This window comes from Oryctolagus cuniculus, chromosome 7 (genome assembly GCF_964237555.1).
Source record: "Oryctolagus cuniculus chromosome 7, mOryCun1.1, whole genome shotgun sequence".
Classification (NCBI taxonomy): Eukaryota; Metazoa; Chordata; class Mammalia; order Lagomorpha; family Leporidae; genus Oryctolagus; species Oryctolagus cuniculus.
This window is the reverse complement of record NC_091438.1, coordinates 164,051,909-164,064,186: the sequence shown is the minus strand read 5'-3', so window position 1 is coordinate 164,064,186 and position 12,278 is coordinate 164,051,909. Positions and strand designations below refer to the sequence as shown.

Genomic DNA, 12,278 nt, shown 5'->3' with positions numbered 1-12,278 from the left:
TGGGTCACTCCCCAGATGGCCGCAACGGCCGGAGCTGGGCCGATCCGGAGGCAGGAGCTCCCTCCCGGTCTCCCACGTGTACACGGGTCCAAGCACTTGGTCATCGCCTGCCGCTTTCCCGGGCCCATTACAGGGAGCTGGGTCCGAAGAGGAGCAGCCGAAACTCGAGCTGTTGCCCGTGGGGATGTGGGTGCTGGCGGCAGAGGCTTTACCCCGCACGCCCCGGCCCCTCTGCTGGATGTCATAGCTGCACGTGTCCCTGGGGGTGCCTGCTCCTGCCCCAGGCTATCCGGGGACCGGGGTCACCAACTACGGCTTCGCTGCCTTTTGTCCCACGGACTTGGAACTGCTCTGTCTCTGGAGGCCTCCCCGTTGGGGGTCGCAGAACCTGTGCACAGCAGGTGCACCTGAGACAGCCCCCAAGTCTCCAGGGGGCTTTGTCCTGCTTCTCCGCGTTCGCGGCCACCCAGCGCCCCCGCGTGTCCGCCGCCTGTACTGCAGGTCCACCTGGAGGTGTGCGCGACCGGCGCTCCGCGTGCTGATTCTCACCTGATGTATGCGTAGTTGGCTTTTTTTTTTTTTTTAAGGTTTGTTTATTTGACAGGCTTACTGATAGGGAGAGTCAGAGATTCCATCCGCTGGTTCACTCGCCAAATGGCCACACTGCCAGGGCGGGGGCCATCCTCTGCTGCCTCGGGCTCGTTAGCAGCAGCTGGAATTCAGCGGTCACTCGGATCCGGCGCCAGCGCTGCCCAGCGGCTGCTCACTGACCCACTGCACCGCAGCGCCGGCCCCTGACGGGCTCGTTTTCAATGCTGATTTGCATTTCCTCGTGTGGCAATATGACATTGTGTCCAGAGCCGTCCATCTGTTTGGACAGCTGGACTGTTTCCATCTGTTAGGAGTGAAGCTGCTGCCGGGGCCAGCGCTGTGGCGTAGCGGGTAAGGCCGCTGCCTGTGGTGCCAGCATCCCTTATGGACGCCAGTTTGAGTCCCGGCTGCTCCACTTCCGATCCAGCTCTCTGCTGTGGCCTGGGAAAGCAAAGGAAGACGGCCCAAGTCCTTGGGCCCCTGCACCCGCGTGGGAGACCCAGAAGAGGCTCCTGGTTCTGGATCCACGCAGCTCCGCCCGTCGCAGCTGGTTGGGAAGTGAGCCGGTGGATAGAAGACTCTCTCTCTCTCTCTCTCTCTCTCTGCTTCTGCCTCTCCTCTCTCTCTGTGTAACTCTGACATTCAAATAAATAAATAAATCTTAAAAAAAAAAAAAAAAAAAAAAAAAAAAAAGAAGTGGAGGCGCTGTGAGTGGCCCTGCACCCGGATCGGCGCCTGGGCTCGGCCGGCCCTGGCTCGGCCGCAGCCTCCTGCTCCTGGTGATGGCTCACGGAACCGGAACCGGGCTCCCTGACACTGGGTCACAGACCTGGATGCAGCTGCTCAGAGTGAACCACACATGGCACTCGCTTCCCGCTTGCTCTCTGCCTTTCAAATAAAATGTAGTTGAAAATTTAAAAACGAGTTAATTATAAAAATATCTAATACAGTAAAGGGCAGATAGAACTGCACTTCAACACAGCACCCACTTACCACATGTGGCTGTTTAAATTGGTTCAGGCCGGCGCCGCGGCTCACTAGGCTAATCCTCCGCTTGCTTGCGGCGCCGGCACTAGATTCTGTCCCGGTTGCCCCTCCTCCAGGCCAGCTCTCTGCTGTGGCCCGGGAGTGCAGTGGAGGATGGCCCAAGTGCTTGGGCCCTGCACCCCATGGGAGACCAGGAGAAGCACCTGGCTCCTGCCATCGGATCGGCGCAGCACACCAGCCATAGTGGCCATTTGGGGGGTGAACCAATGGAAGGAAGACCTCTCTCTCTCTCTCTCTCTCTCTTTCTCTCACTGTCTAATTCTGCCTGTCCAAAAAAAAATTTAAGTGCAGGGTGGGCGTTTGGTTAAAATGCCACTTGGATGCCCACATCACATATGGAAGCCTCTGGGGTGAGAGACAGCTCAGCTTTGAATTCGGCTTCCTGCCGATGCACACCCCGCCAGGCGGCAGCGGCTGGAGCTGAATCTGCCTGTGTGTGGGAGACCGGCTGCAGCCTGGCTGCAGGGGGACATTTGGGTGGTCAGCCAGCAGATGGAGTTCTGCCTCCCCCCTCTTTGCCTTTCAAATAAAAAAAAATTTTTTTTTTGACAGGCAGAGTGGACAGTGAGAGAGAGAGACAGAGAGAAAGGTCTTCCTTTGCCGTTGGTTCACCCTCCAATGGCCACCGCGGCAGGGGCGCTGCGGCCGGCGCACCGCGCTGATCCGATGGCAGGAGCCAGGAGCCAGGTGCTTCTCCTGGTCTCCCATGGGGTGCAGGGCCCAAGCACCTGGGCCATCCTCCACTGCACTCCCTGGCCACAGCAGAGAGCTGGCCTGGAAGAGGGGCAACCGGGACAGAATCCGGCGCCCCAACCGGGACTAGAACCCAGTGTGCCAGCGCCGCAAGGCGGAAGATTAGCCTAGTGAGCTGCGGCGCCGGCCGCCTTTCAAATAAAATTTTAATGAACGCCACACCAGCCATGTGTCCGCTGAGTTCCCATGATGACCTGCTGTTCCGTGGGCTCCTTGAGCTCCCCATGGGCTCTGTTGGAGCCCTGACCCTGTAGCAGAACGAGGCCCTCCTGGTCTAAGCACACACACACGGGGTCTCGGGGGTCCCTGCACCCTGGTGTCTCTGGAGGCTCGGCTCCACGGTGAGGACATACGCTGTGGCCGGGTCCAGGGAGCAGGAAGGGGGTGGGCTCTGCTCTGGACACTGAATGAGGGCAGCAGAAGTCCCAGGAAGGGCCCCAGGTCTGAGCACGGACAGGGCGGGGAGGCACGCGGAAGGCTTCCGGCTCAGCCAGGATCCGCCCATCTCTGCCGGGGTCTGTGGTGCAGGGGCCATAGCTGTGCCCCTCGCACACGAGGAGATGGAGGCTCCCAGGAAGCCTGTGGCGTCTCAGAATCAGCACGGATTACTTCTGCTCCCTGCCAGGAGAGTAGAAACTTCCAGAGAGATCCATTTTCACCTGCTTGAAGGGCAGAATGAGAGGGAGGGAGGGAGGGGGCCCCAGATGCCCCCCAACCCTAATCCTTCAACAGTCTGGGCTGGGCCAGACCAAAGCCGGGAGCCTGGAACTCCATCTGGTCTCCCACGTTGGTGGCAGGGGCCAAAGCCCTGGGGCCGTCCGCCGCCGCCGCCCCAGGTGCACTAGCAGGGAGCGGGATGGGAGGTCGAGCGGCTGGGCATGGCTGTGCCCCACCCCTGCCCGGGAAGTATAAACTCAAGATTCCCAGGCACCAGCGAGAGAAGTGAGAAGAGAGAGCCTCTGGACTTCACTGCAGGGCAGAGGGAGGCCGTCCAGGTGTTGCGAGGACAGCAGCACACCCACCACCCCTACCTGGACCTGGGCACCAGGACAGCAGCGCCCCATGGTCCGCAGAGATGGGCAGGGAACATTCTGGACGCGACTGGGAGGTGCACTCGGCCTCCCAGCTGCCCCAGGCTGGAGGGGAGCCCAGTGTCCTGCGCCCTATGCCCTGGGAAGGTGGGGCCAGCCCCAAAGTGGCCGCCTGCAGGGCTGGTTTTGGAGAATGACCGTGAGCTCAGAAGCTCACCCTGGGCCTGGCCACCAGCTGCAGCCCCCTCCTGGACCCTGAGCCGCTCGAGGCTCAGCCCGGCAAACCTCTCGGGGACGTCCCTCAGCTGCAGCCGACTGGAGCCCGAGCCCACAGAGGCCGGAGTGGGTCGAGGGCCACAGGACACCTGTCCCTTTTCTGAAACCCGAATGCAGCTGATGAGCTGCAGGCTGGAGGCTGGGATGCATCAGCAGGGCACTGCCGGGGGTCCCACGTCTCAGGTGACCTTTGCCCTCTCGGAGGCGGCTGGAACCAGACCGCCTCCCGTCCCTCCCACAGCTGTCTAGACGTCCTGGTCCACCCCACCCCCTGGGGCTGAGTCACTGGCAGAGCCGAGCTCACCTCCTCCCCCGCTGCTCTCGCCTCAGGGTCTCAAGGACAGCCTGCATCCGCTGGAGCCCCCAGCCTGCAGGGGGAGTCACCTGATGCCACCCCCAGGACTGGGCTCCTAACTGCAGGGGTGCCGCCTCCCCCCTGCCAGAGCAGCAGCTGGGGAGAGAGGAGGCGTCCGGCCTTCCCTCCCACCCACCTCCCAAATAAACACACAAAGCAGCGTATTTGGTGTGAGAACAATGGACATTTAGACACCAGCGCCACGCCAGGGCAGGCAGAGCAGAAACGGAGAGGTAGGGTGTGGGTGCTGCGGGGGCACCAGCCAGGGCCCAGGGTCGTTGGCTTCTCTCAGTGAGGGGAGTCGGCTACAGTGACCAGGAGGTGCCCAACCTCACCAAGGTGGCTGCCGCTCGGGTCTGCCCGTAGGAGGGCAAGGCCAGCCTCAGTCCGCGGAGGGTGGCCGGGGCGCATCGCTGGTGCCTCACTGGATTCTCGGCCTCTGAGCGTGAAGAGGGTTGGGACAACGCAGTCAGTCGTGCCGCCCACGGCCACCGAGGTCTCCTGGGTTGGCCGAGGCTCGGGCTTCGGGCCACAGCGGAAGGTCCCCCGGGCGAGGCTAGCAGCTATACTTCTGCCCACAGGTTCCGAGGCTGGCCCCCAGCCCCCTGCCCCTACTCCCACAGAGAGTCCTGGTCAGAGACAGCACACACGGACGAGGAGCTGGCCCTGGGAGCCGCCGGCCAGCCTCGGCGGAGGACGCTCACCCTGGACGCAGGAGCTGAGCTACCTCCTAACTCGTGCTTGTCTCCCACCCACACAGGAAGACATCGCTGGGCACCTGCAAAGCTTAAAAGGGGCGTCCCCAGGGGAACTCCAGAAGCACAAACAAGCTGCCGGGGCCACCGACCCCCGGGACAGCAGCAGGATGGAGGCCAGCTCTGGCAGTGGGCCTGGGACACTAAGGCACAAGCTAACCCAAGCCCACCGGGAAGGGGCGGGGAAGGTCAGGCTCCAAGGGTCAGGTCCTGGGCCTGCAACACGCACAGTGACCAAGCAGTGGTGACTTGGCGCAGGACGGAGGGGCAGGGCGCTGATCTGGGGGTGCCCGATGGCTCTTGCTGGATGGGGCCACGTGTCCTGGCCGCCCCGATAAAGGCCTCTGGAGAGCGGGGTGGGCCCCGGACGCGGCTGGCACCGCAATCCAGGCCCAGTGGTCAGTCCCGGGCCCGGAGTCCGGGAGGCAGACGCCCGGCTGGGAAGCTCCTGTGATGTTGCTAAGGTCCCAGCGCAGGAAGGAGGCCGGGCCCTCGGCGGGGGTCTGAAGGGGGAGGCAGCGGGAATGAGGAGGGGGAGCGGAGAGCGAGCTGAGGGCCCGGGGCCGCCCCGCGCCTCAGGGCTGCCTGCGCAGGCCGGGGCGCAGGCCCGGGCGCCCGAAGGCAGGGCGCATGAGGTTCTCAGTGATGTAGGCCACCAGCAGGCAGATGACCACCAGCATGACGCAGATGGAGCCTCCCACCGCCGTCATGGCCACCACGATCTCCTGCATGGCGGCCGGCTCCGCGGTGAACTCCACGCACTCGGCGGGCTCCGGGGCGGGGGCGGCGGCGGCGGCGGCGGGCCCGGCGCGCAGGGGTAGCGGCTGCAGGCACAGGCGGTAGCGCACGCTGTCGTGCACGTCGTTCAGCAGGTAGTCGCGGCAGGACGCGCCGAGCAGCACGCGATCGCACGGGAAGCGCGTGTAGGCGCCGCGCCACGAGCAGTTGAGAGCGAAGGCGCGCACGCGGCGCGCCTCGGCCGGCGCCAGGCGCCACTGCAGCAGCACCGTGCGGTTGCGCAGGACGCTGGCGCGCAGCGAGCGGCCGGCCGAGGCGTGCACCGCGCAGCCCGGCGCCTGGCAGCTGAAGCCGCGCGCGGGGCCGCGGAAGCACAAGCGCCCACCGCCCGCCTCCGGGCCCTCGGGCAGCACCTTGTAGGGGCACCAGGGCGCATCGGCGGCCGGCTCCCAGCCCGGCGGCGTCGGGGCGGCAGCTGCGCAGGGAGGCGGCGCGCAGGCGGCCAGCAGCAGCAGCAGCGGCGGGGCGCGCATCCTGCGGCTGGGCCGGCCGGGCGCGGGGCGCGGGCTCGCGGGCGCGCAGGGCGCAGCGTGGGTCACGCGGGCCGCGCTGCCGCCGCCCGCCGCCGCCGCTGCCCGCGCTGCCCGCGCTGCCCGGCGCGCCGCGCCCTCCGCAGCCGCCCGCTCCGACCCGCCCCGCGCCCCGCGCGCGCTCGGATCCGCCCAGCCCCCGTTAACCCTCGCTGGGCTGCGGCGCGCTGCGTGGGCTGGGGGCCGGGCTTCCTCGCCGTGCGGACGCGCGAGGCGGGCGGCTGGCGGTGGTTCTGAGCCGTGCAGCTCGGTGGGTGCCCCGGGCCACATCAGCCGGGGCTCAGGGCCTCCCGATGCTCCATCCTGGGCCCGCCTTGAGCGCCGGCGAAGGAAGGGTCCCGCCTGCCCGGACGATGACAGAACCTTTGGCCCTGGAAGGGGTGGCCGAGTCCGCCCCAGAGGGGCACTGGATAGTCGTCCCCGCCTCGCCTCACCCGGGCCCCGGCGGGGAGGGGAAGGACGGTGCCCCACCTCCCCAGACCCTGCACCCTCAACGCGTCCAGCGCTCTGCCTGCCCCACTGGAGTCCTTCGGTGCAGGGGAGCGCCCGAGGGGTCTCCGGCCAGCTCTGCGCCGCTTGCCCTCCTGTGCCCCCTACTGGGGGAGCTGCGGGGGTGCTCGCGGCGCGCTTGCCTCTTGGGAGCCCCCCCCACACCAGGGAGCCGCTGCCCGCGGCCTCACCAGCTCCTGGCCATGCTGAACATCCCGGCCAGCGCCTACTCTAGGGGCTCTGGCGTCCTGAAGCCAAGGGTCAGGTCCCTCACCGGTCCCCCTGCGCCTGCACCGCCACACCTGGCTTCCAGGACCCGGCCCAATGGCGGCCCCCTCTCCTTGCATCCTGGGCCTCTGTGCCTAGTGGGGAGCGGTTTTGGGGGGGGCACTGCCTGCCCCTGCCCACCTTCCACCCTCCCCTGTGGCTGGGCAGCCCCTGGGCTCCAACTCGCCCTGGCTTCCTGAAGGGACTCCAGACCCCTCCCCCAACCCCACCCCACTCCCCAAGACCACAGGACAGAGCCCGCTGCAGTGCCTCGGGGAAGCCCTCGGGTGGGGCCAGGGCCTGGCTGTGGGCAGTGGGGCGGGAAGGACCTGTCCTGCAGGAGGAGCAGACAGAACTGGATGCGACCTGCAGGGGCCTCTGTCCCTGCCCTGGCCAGGGCAGTTCCTGGAGGGGCGTGGTGCTGATGTCTCTGCTGCCCCTCCCCCGCCCCAGACCCCCTGTCTACAGTGCCTTGCCTCTTTCAGGCAGAGGATGAGGGTGGGGGGAGGGCTGTGCCCAGGTGGATGGGGGGAAGCAGCCCCACTTCCACCCAAAGTTTCTGGGCAAAGGAGATGGAGCGGTAGCCCCACCCCTCATCCCCTCTCCGACCTGGAGGCAGGGGCACCTTCTGGTGGTGGGGCTTGGCTGGGGGGGGCAGTGAGCTAGGCAGCCACGCCTCCTGCCTTGCCAGTTCCCCTCTTTTTTTTTTTTTTTTTTTTTTTTTTGACAGGCAGAGTGGACAGTGAGAGAGAGAGACAGAGAGAAAGGTCTTCCTTTACCGTTGGTTCACCCTCCAATGGCTGCCGCGGCCGGCGCGCTGCGGCCGGAGCACCGCGCTGATCCAATGGCAGGAGCCAGGTACTTATCCTGGTCTCCCATGGGGTGCAGGGCCCAAGCACTTGGGTCATCCTCCACTGCACTCCCTGGCCACAGCAGAGAGCTGGCCTGGAAGAGGGGCAACCGGGACAGAATCTGGCGCCCCGACCGGGACTAGAACCCGGTGTGCCGGCGCCGCTAGGCGGAGGATTAGCCTAGTAAGCCGCGGCACCGGCCCAGCAAGTTCCCCTCTTGAAGCCCCTCCCCAGATGGGCACACTTCAGGCGATCTCCCGGGAGGCCAGGGTCTGGGACAGGCAGCCCCCACCCCTGCGGGGCCAGATTCCTGGGTAGCCATGGGCATTGCCAGGTGGAAGGGGCAGGGCAGCCAGGTGCAGGAGGCCAGCACAGGGCCTGGTGGCCGCTGGTCTCAGACCTCCCCGTGACTAGCACACACGTCCACTTCCCCGAAGGGACCATTCTCAGCTCAGACCATGGAGGGCTGTAAGGAGGCTGACCCTTCATGCCCAGGGACTGGTCAGGCGGAAGCTCTCAGACAGGATACCTCCACTGGAGGGCGTGGGAAAGGGGTGGCCGCCCCCTCCAGGGCTGACCTAGCCTCCCTCCCCTCACAGGGCTGGCCTCCCACTGGAGGGCGTGGGAAGGGGCTGCTCCCGTCCCCCGCAGGGCTGGCCTCCCACTGGAGGGCGTGGGAAGGGGCTGCCCCCTGTCCCCCCGCAGGGCTGGCCTCCCACTGGAGGGCGTGGGAAGGGGCTGCCCCCGTCCCCCCGCAGGGCTGGCCTCCCACTGGAGGGCGTGGGAAGGGACTGCCCCCGTCCCCCCGCAGGGCTGGCCTCCCACTGGAGGGCGTGGGAAGGGACTGCCCCCGTCCCCCCGCAGGGCTGGCCTCCCACTGGAGGGCGTGGGAAGGGGCTGCCCCCGTCCCCCCGCAGGGCTGGCCTCCCACTGGAGGGCGTGGGAAGGGGCTGCCCCCGTCCCCCCCGCAGGGCTGGCCTCCCACTGGAGGGCGTGGGAAGGGGCTGCCCCCGTCCCCCCGCAGGGCTGGCCTCCCACTGGAGGGCGTGGGAAGGGGCTGCCCCCGTCCCCCGCAGGGCTGGCCTCCATCTGCTCGGCTCCTAAGACCAGAGGCAGAGGCCTGGCCCGGCTGCTTCAAGAGCTTGGATGCAGCCTACCCGGAGCGAGCCGTGCCCTGATTTCAGTCCTGGGGCCACGCACGCTTTTCTGGTCAGACAGTCCTGCCTGTGTCTACAGGGAGAGGCCAGCAGTGAGGGGCACGAGGCCACGAGGAAAGGTGGAGACGCCTCCCATCCTGCACCACTGCCCCTCGAGACCCTCCGCTTGCCTCCACGTCTGCGGTGCTGGTCAGACCCTTGCACACAGACACCAGCGCACCACACCGTTTTCTTTTCAAAGGTTTATTGACTTACTTGAAAAGTACAGTGAGAGAGAGAGAGAGAGAGAGAGAGAGAGAGGGAAAGAGAGAGAGGTCTTCCATTCCCTGGTTTGCTCCCCAGATGGCTGCAATGGCTGGAGCTGAGCTGATCCGAAGCCAGGAGCCAGGAGCGGATGGAAGGTGTTTCTCTCTCCTCTTCACACTGTAACTCTACCTCTCAAATAAACAAACAAAATCTTTAAAAAGAGTACTAGGCTCTCCTGACTCCAGCTCCCTGAGGCTGTGCACCCGGGGGAGCGGCGATGGCACAAGCAGCCGCGTGCCTGCCGCGCTGGGGGAGACCTGGCCTGAGCTCCAGGCTCCGGGCTCTGGCCCCTGCTCGGCCTCTGCGGCATTTGGGAATGAACCTGTGGAAGCTCTCACTCTCCTGTGTTTCTGCCTCTCAAGTCGCAAACAAACAAAAGGGCGTTGCACATCGTGACCGCGAACAGTGTCAGCTGCGCTTGCCCTGAAGAGAGCGACAGAGGCTGGACCCCGTCTGAAGGGGCGAGGGGTGGGGCAGGGGCTGTGGCACCCCTCGCAGCTCATCCGCCGCGCCCCACGGCCACCCCAAGTCCACTCGGAGGTCTTAGAACATTTTTCATCTTGCTGGCGTTTTCAAACGCGTTGGCACAGGGTGGGCGTCGGCGAGGCGGTTAGTGGGCTGCTGGGCACCGGGCAGGCTGAGGGCTCCAGCTCCCTCCTGACCCAGCCCAGCTACCGCGTGCACTCGGGGCATGAACAGTGGGTGGGAGATCTGTCTGTCTCTGCTTTTCAAATAAATAAAATACATTTTTTAAAGCTTAATAAACACATTTCCATAAAAGTGTCCCCAGCATCGGTGTTCGTCTGCTGCGTGATTGTTTGCTTTCTGTTTCTGGCGTGGATGGGAGCCACCGCAGGGGGCGCATCCCACTCTTGCATCGAGAACATGGCGGCTGCACGGGTGGCCCGGAGGGTGCGGGCACCTCCCACAGCTGCAGGGCGTGGGCAGCTGTGACAGCCCAGGCTCAGTGAGTGCGGGGAAGGGCCAGCTGCACGCAGACGGGCCCTGCTCTCCGGCCCAAGCCACCAGGAGCAGCTCCCGAGGCTCCCAGGCCTCAGCGCCCCCTTCCTGCTGCCCCAGAGCCCCACGGGGCCCACCAGAGCCGGGCACATGCTGCCGAGGACGTCAGACCAGCGTGCCCCTCGGGCAGGACCTCTAGTGGGGAAAGCCAATGCCTGCAGTGCCGGCATCCCATGTGGCACCTGTCCGAGTCTCGGCTGCTCCGCTTCCGATCCAGCTCCCTGCTAATGCACCTGGGAGAGCAGTGGAAGAGGCCCAGTGCTTGGGGCCCTGCACCCACGTGGGAGGCCCAGATGAGGCTCCCGGCTCCTGGCTTCGGCCTGGCCCAGCCTTGGTTGCATTTGGGGAGTGACCCAGCGGATGGAGGACCCCCCACTGCCCTGTAACTGTGTCTTTCAAATAACGAACACAAATGGTGGAGGGCAGGGCAAGGCAGAGTCCCGCTGACAGCTTCAGCCCTGTGGGCACCGCAGGGGTGAGGCTGCCATGGGCACTGGGACACTCCTGTTCTCCCAGGCCCGGCGGATCCCCCTCTCCAACCCATGAGGTGGCAGACAGCACCACAGAGCCCGAGCCAGCAGCAGAAGCCGGGACACTGCCATGCCCAGCACAGGGGTGGACACGCAGGTCACGGGCATGGAGCGTCATCTGACGGGGCTGGGCAGGCACTGCTGTCAGCATCACTGGACACCGTCACAGCTGTCAGCTCACGGCTGTCACCGTCAGTGCAGGGCTGGGGCTGGGCAGGCACTGCTGTCAGCATCACTGGTCACCATCACAGCTGTCAGCTCACGGCTGTCACCGTCAGTGCAGGGCTGGGGCTGGTCACTGGCGACCACCGGCCCTGCCACTCTTTCTTCCTCTGTGGGGCCAGGAGCCAGCTCTGAGTGCTTACTGGAGAGGGTTACCGTCCCCCCGTGCTCTGCTGGAGTCTGTGCTCCTCTGGTTGACGGCTTTGGTTCTACTTGAAGGTGTGGCCTCAGCTCCTCTGCACAGGCCCCGTGCACTCGGCAGCCGCTCTTGTGGGGCAGGTGTCAGGGGCTGGCAGGTCTAGTGGCTGCCGGTGGCGCTGCTGTCCACACAGCTGGAGCACCTGTTCCAGTCCCGGCTGCTCTGCTTCCCACCCAGCTCCCTGCTGACGGCCCGGGACGGCAGCACAGGGTGAGCCAACTGCCTGGCTCCCGCACGCATGTGGGAGACCCGGATGGAGCTCCTTGCTCCTGGCTTTGACCCGGCCCAGCCCCAGCTGCTACAGGCACGTGGGGAGTGAACCAGTGCATGGACGATCCTGCTCGTCTGTTTCTCCCTTTCTCTGTTGCTCCACCTTTCAAAAAAAATTTTTTTTAGATTTTATTTATTTATTTGAGAAGCAGAGTTTCAGACACAGAGAAGGGGAGACACGAAGATCTTCCATCCGCTGGTTCACTCCCCAGATGGCAACAACAGCCGGAGCTGAGCTGATCCAAAGCCAGGAGCCAGGAGCTTCATCCAGGTCTCCCATGCAGGTGCAGGAGCCCAAGGACTTGGGCCGTCCTGCACTGCTTTCCCAGGCCACAGCAGGGAGCTGGATCAGAAGTGGAGCAGCCAGGACTCGAACTGGCGCCCATATGGATGTCAGTGCCACAGGCAGAGGCTTAGTTAGCCTACCATGCCACAGCACCGGTCCCAAAATAAATAAATCTTTAAAATATGATTTTGGATGATTTTACCACAAAGAATGCTAAATGTTTGAGGAGATACACGTATGTGCCGATCGAATATTACACAGTGTACGGTGCATGGGAGCATCACCCAGTACCCCCTAACTATGTGCAGGTTCTAAGGTTTTTATTTTAATTTTTTTGACAGGCAGAGTGGATAGTGTGTGAGAGAGAGAGAGAGAGAAAGAGAGAGAGGTCTTCCTTTTTGCCGTTGGTTCACCCTCCAATGGCCACTGCGGCTGACTCACTGCGGCCGGCGCATCGCACTGATCCGAAGCCAGGAGCCAGGTGCTTCTCCTGGTCTCCCATGGGGTGCAGGGCCCAAGCACTTGGACCATCCTCCACTGCACTC

At 64.9% G+C, this 12,278-nt stretch overlaps 1 protein-coding gene across 1 annotated transcript; it reads right to left on the bottom strand.

Moving 5' to 3' along the window:
* Positions 1-4,220: 4,220 nt before the first annotated feature.
* On the bottom strand, positions 4,221-6,679 carry FNDC10 (fibronectin type III domain containing 10). The gene has a single exon (XM_051840468.2). The coding sequence runs from the start codon at positions 6,404-6,406 to the stop codon at positions 5,384-5,386; it is 1,023 nt and encodes a 340-aa protein (XP_051696428.1). The 5' UTR covers positions 6,407-6,679; the 3' UTR covers positions 4,221-5,383.
* Between the last annotated feature and the right edge of the window lie 5,599 nt (positions 6,680-12,278).

What these genes read in the sequence shown, in the direction of transcription:
- FNDC10 (XM_051840468.2), bottom strand. Translation starts at nt 6,406, where the DNA reads ATGTGGCCCGGGGCACCCACCGAGCTGCACGGCTCAGAACCACCGCCA.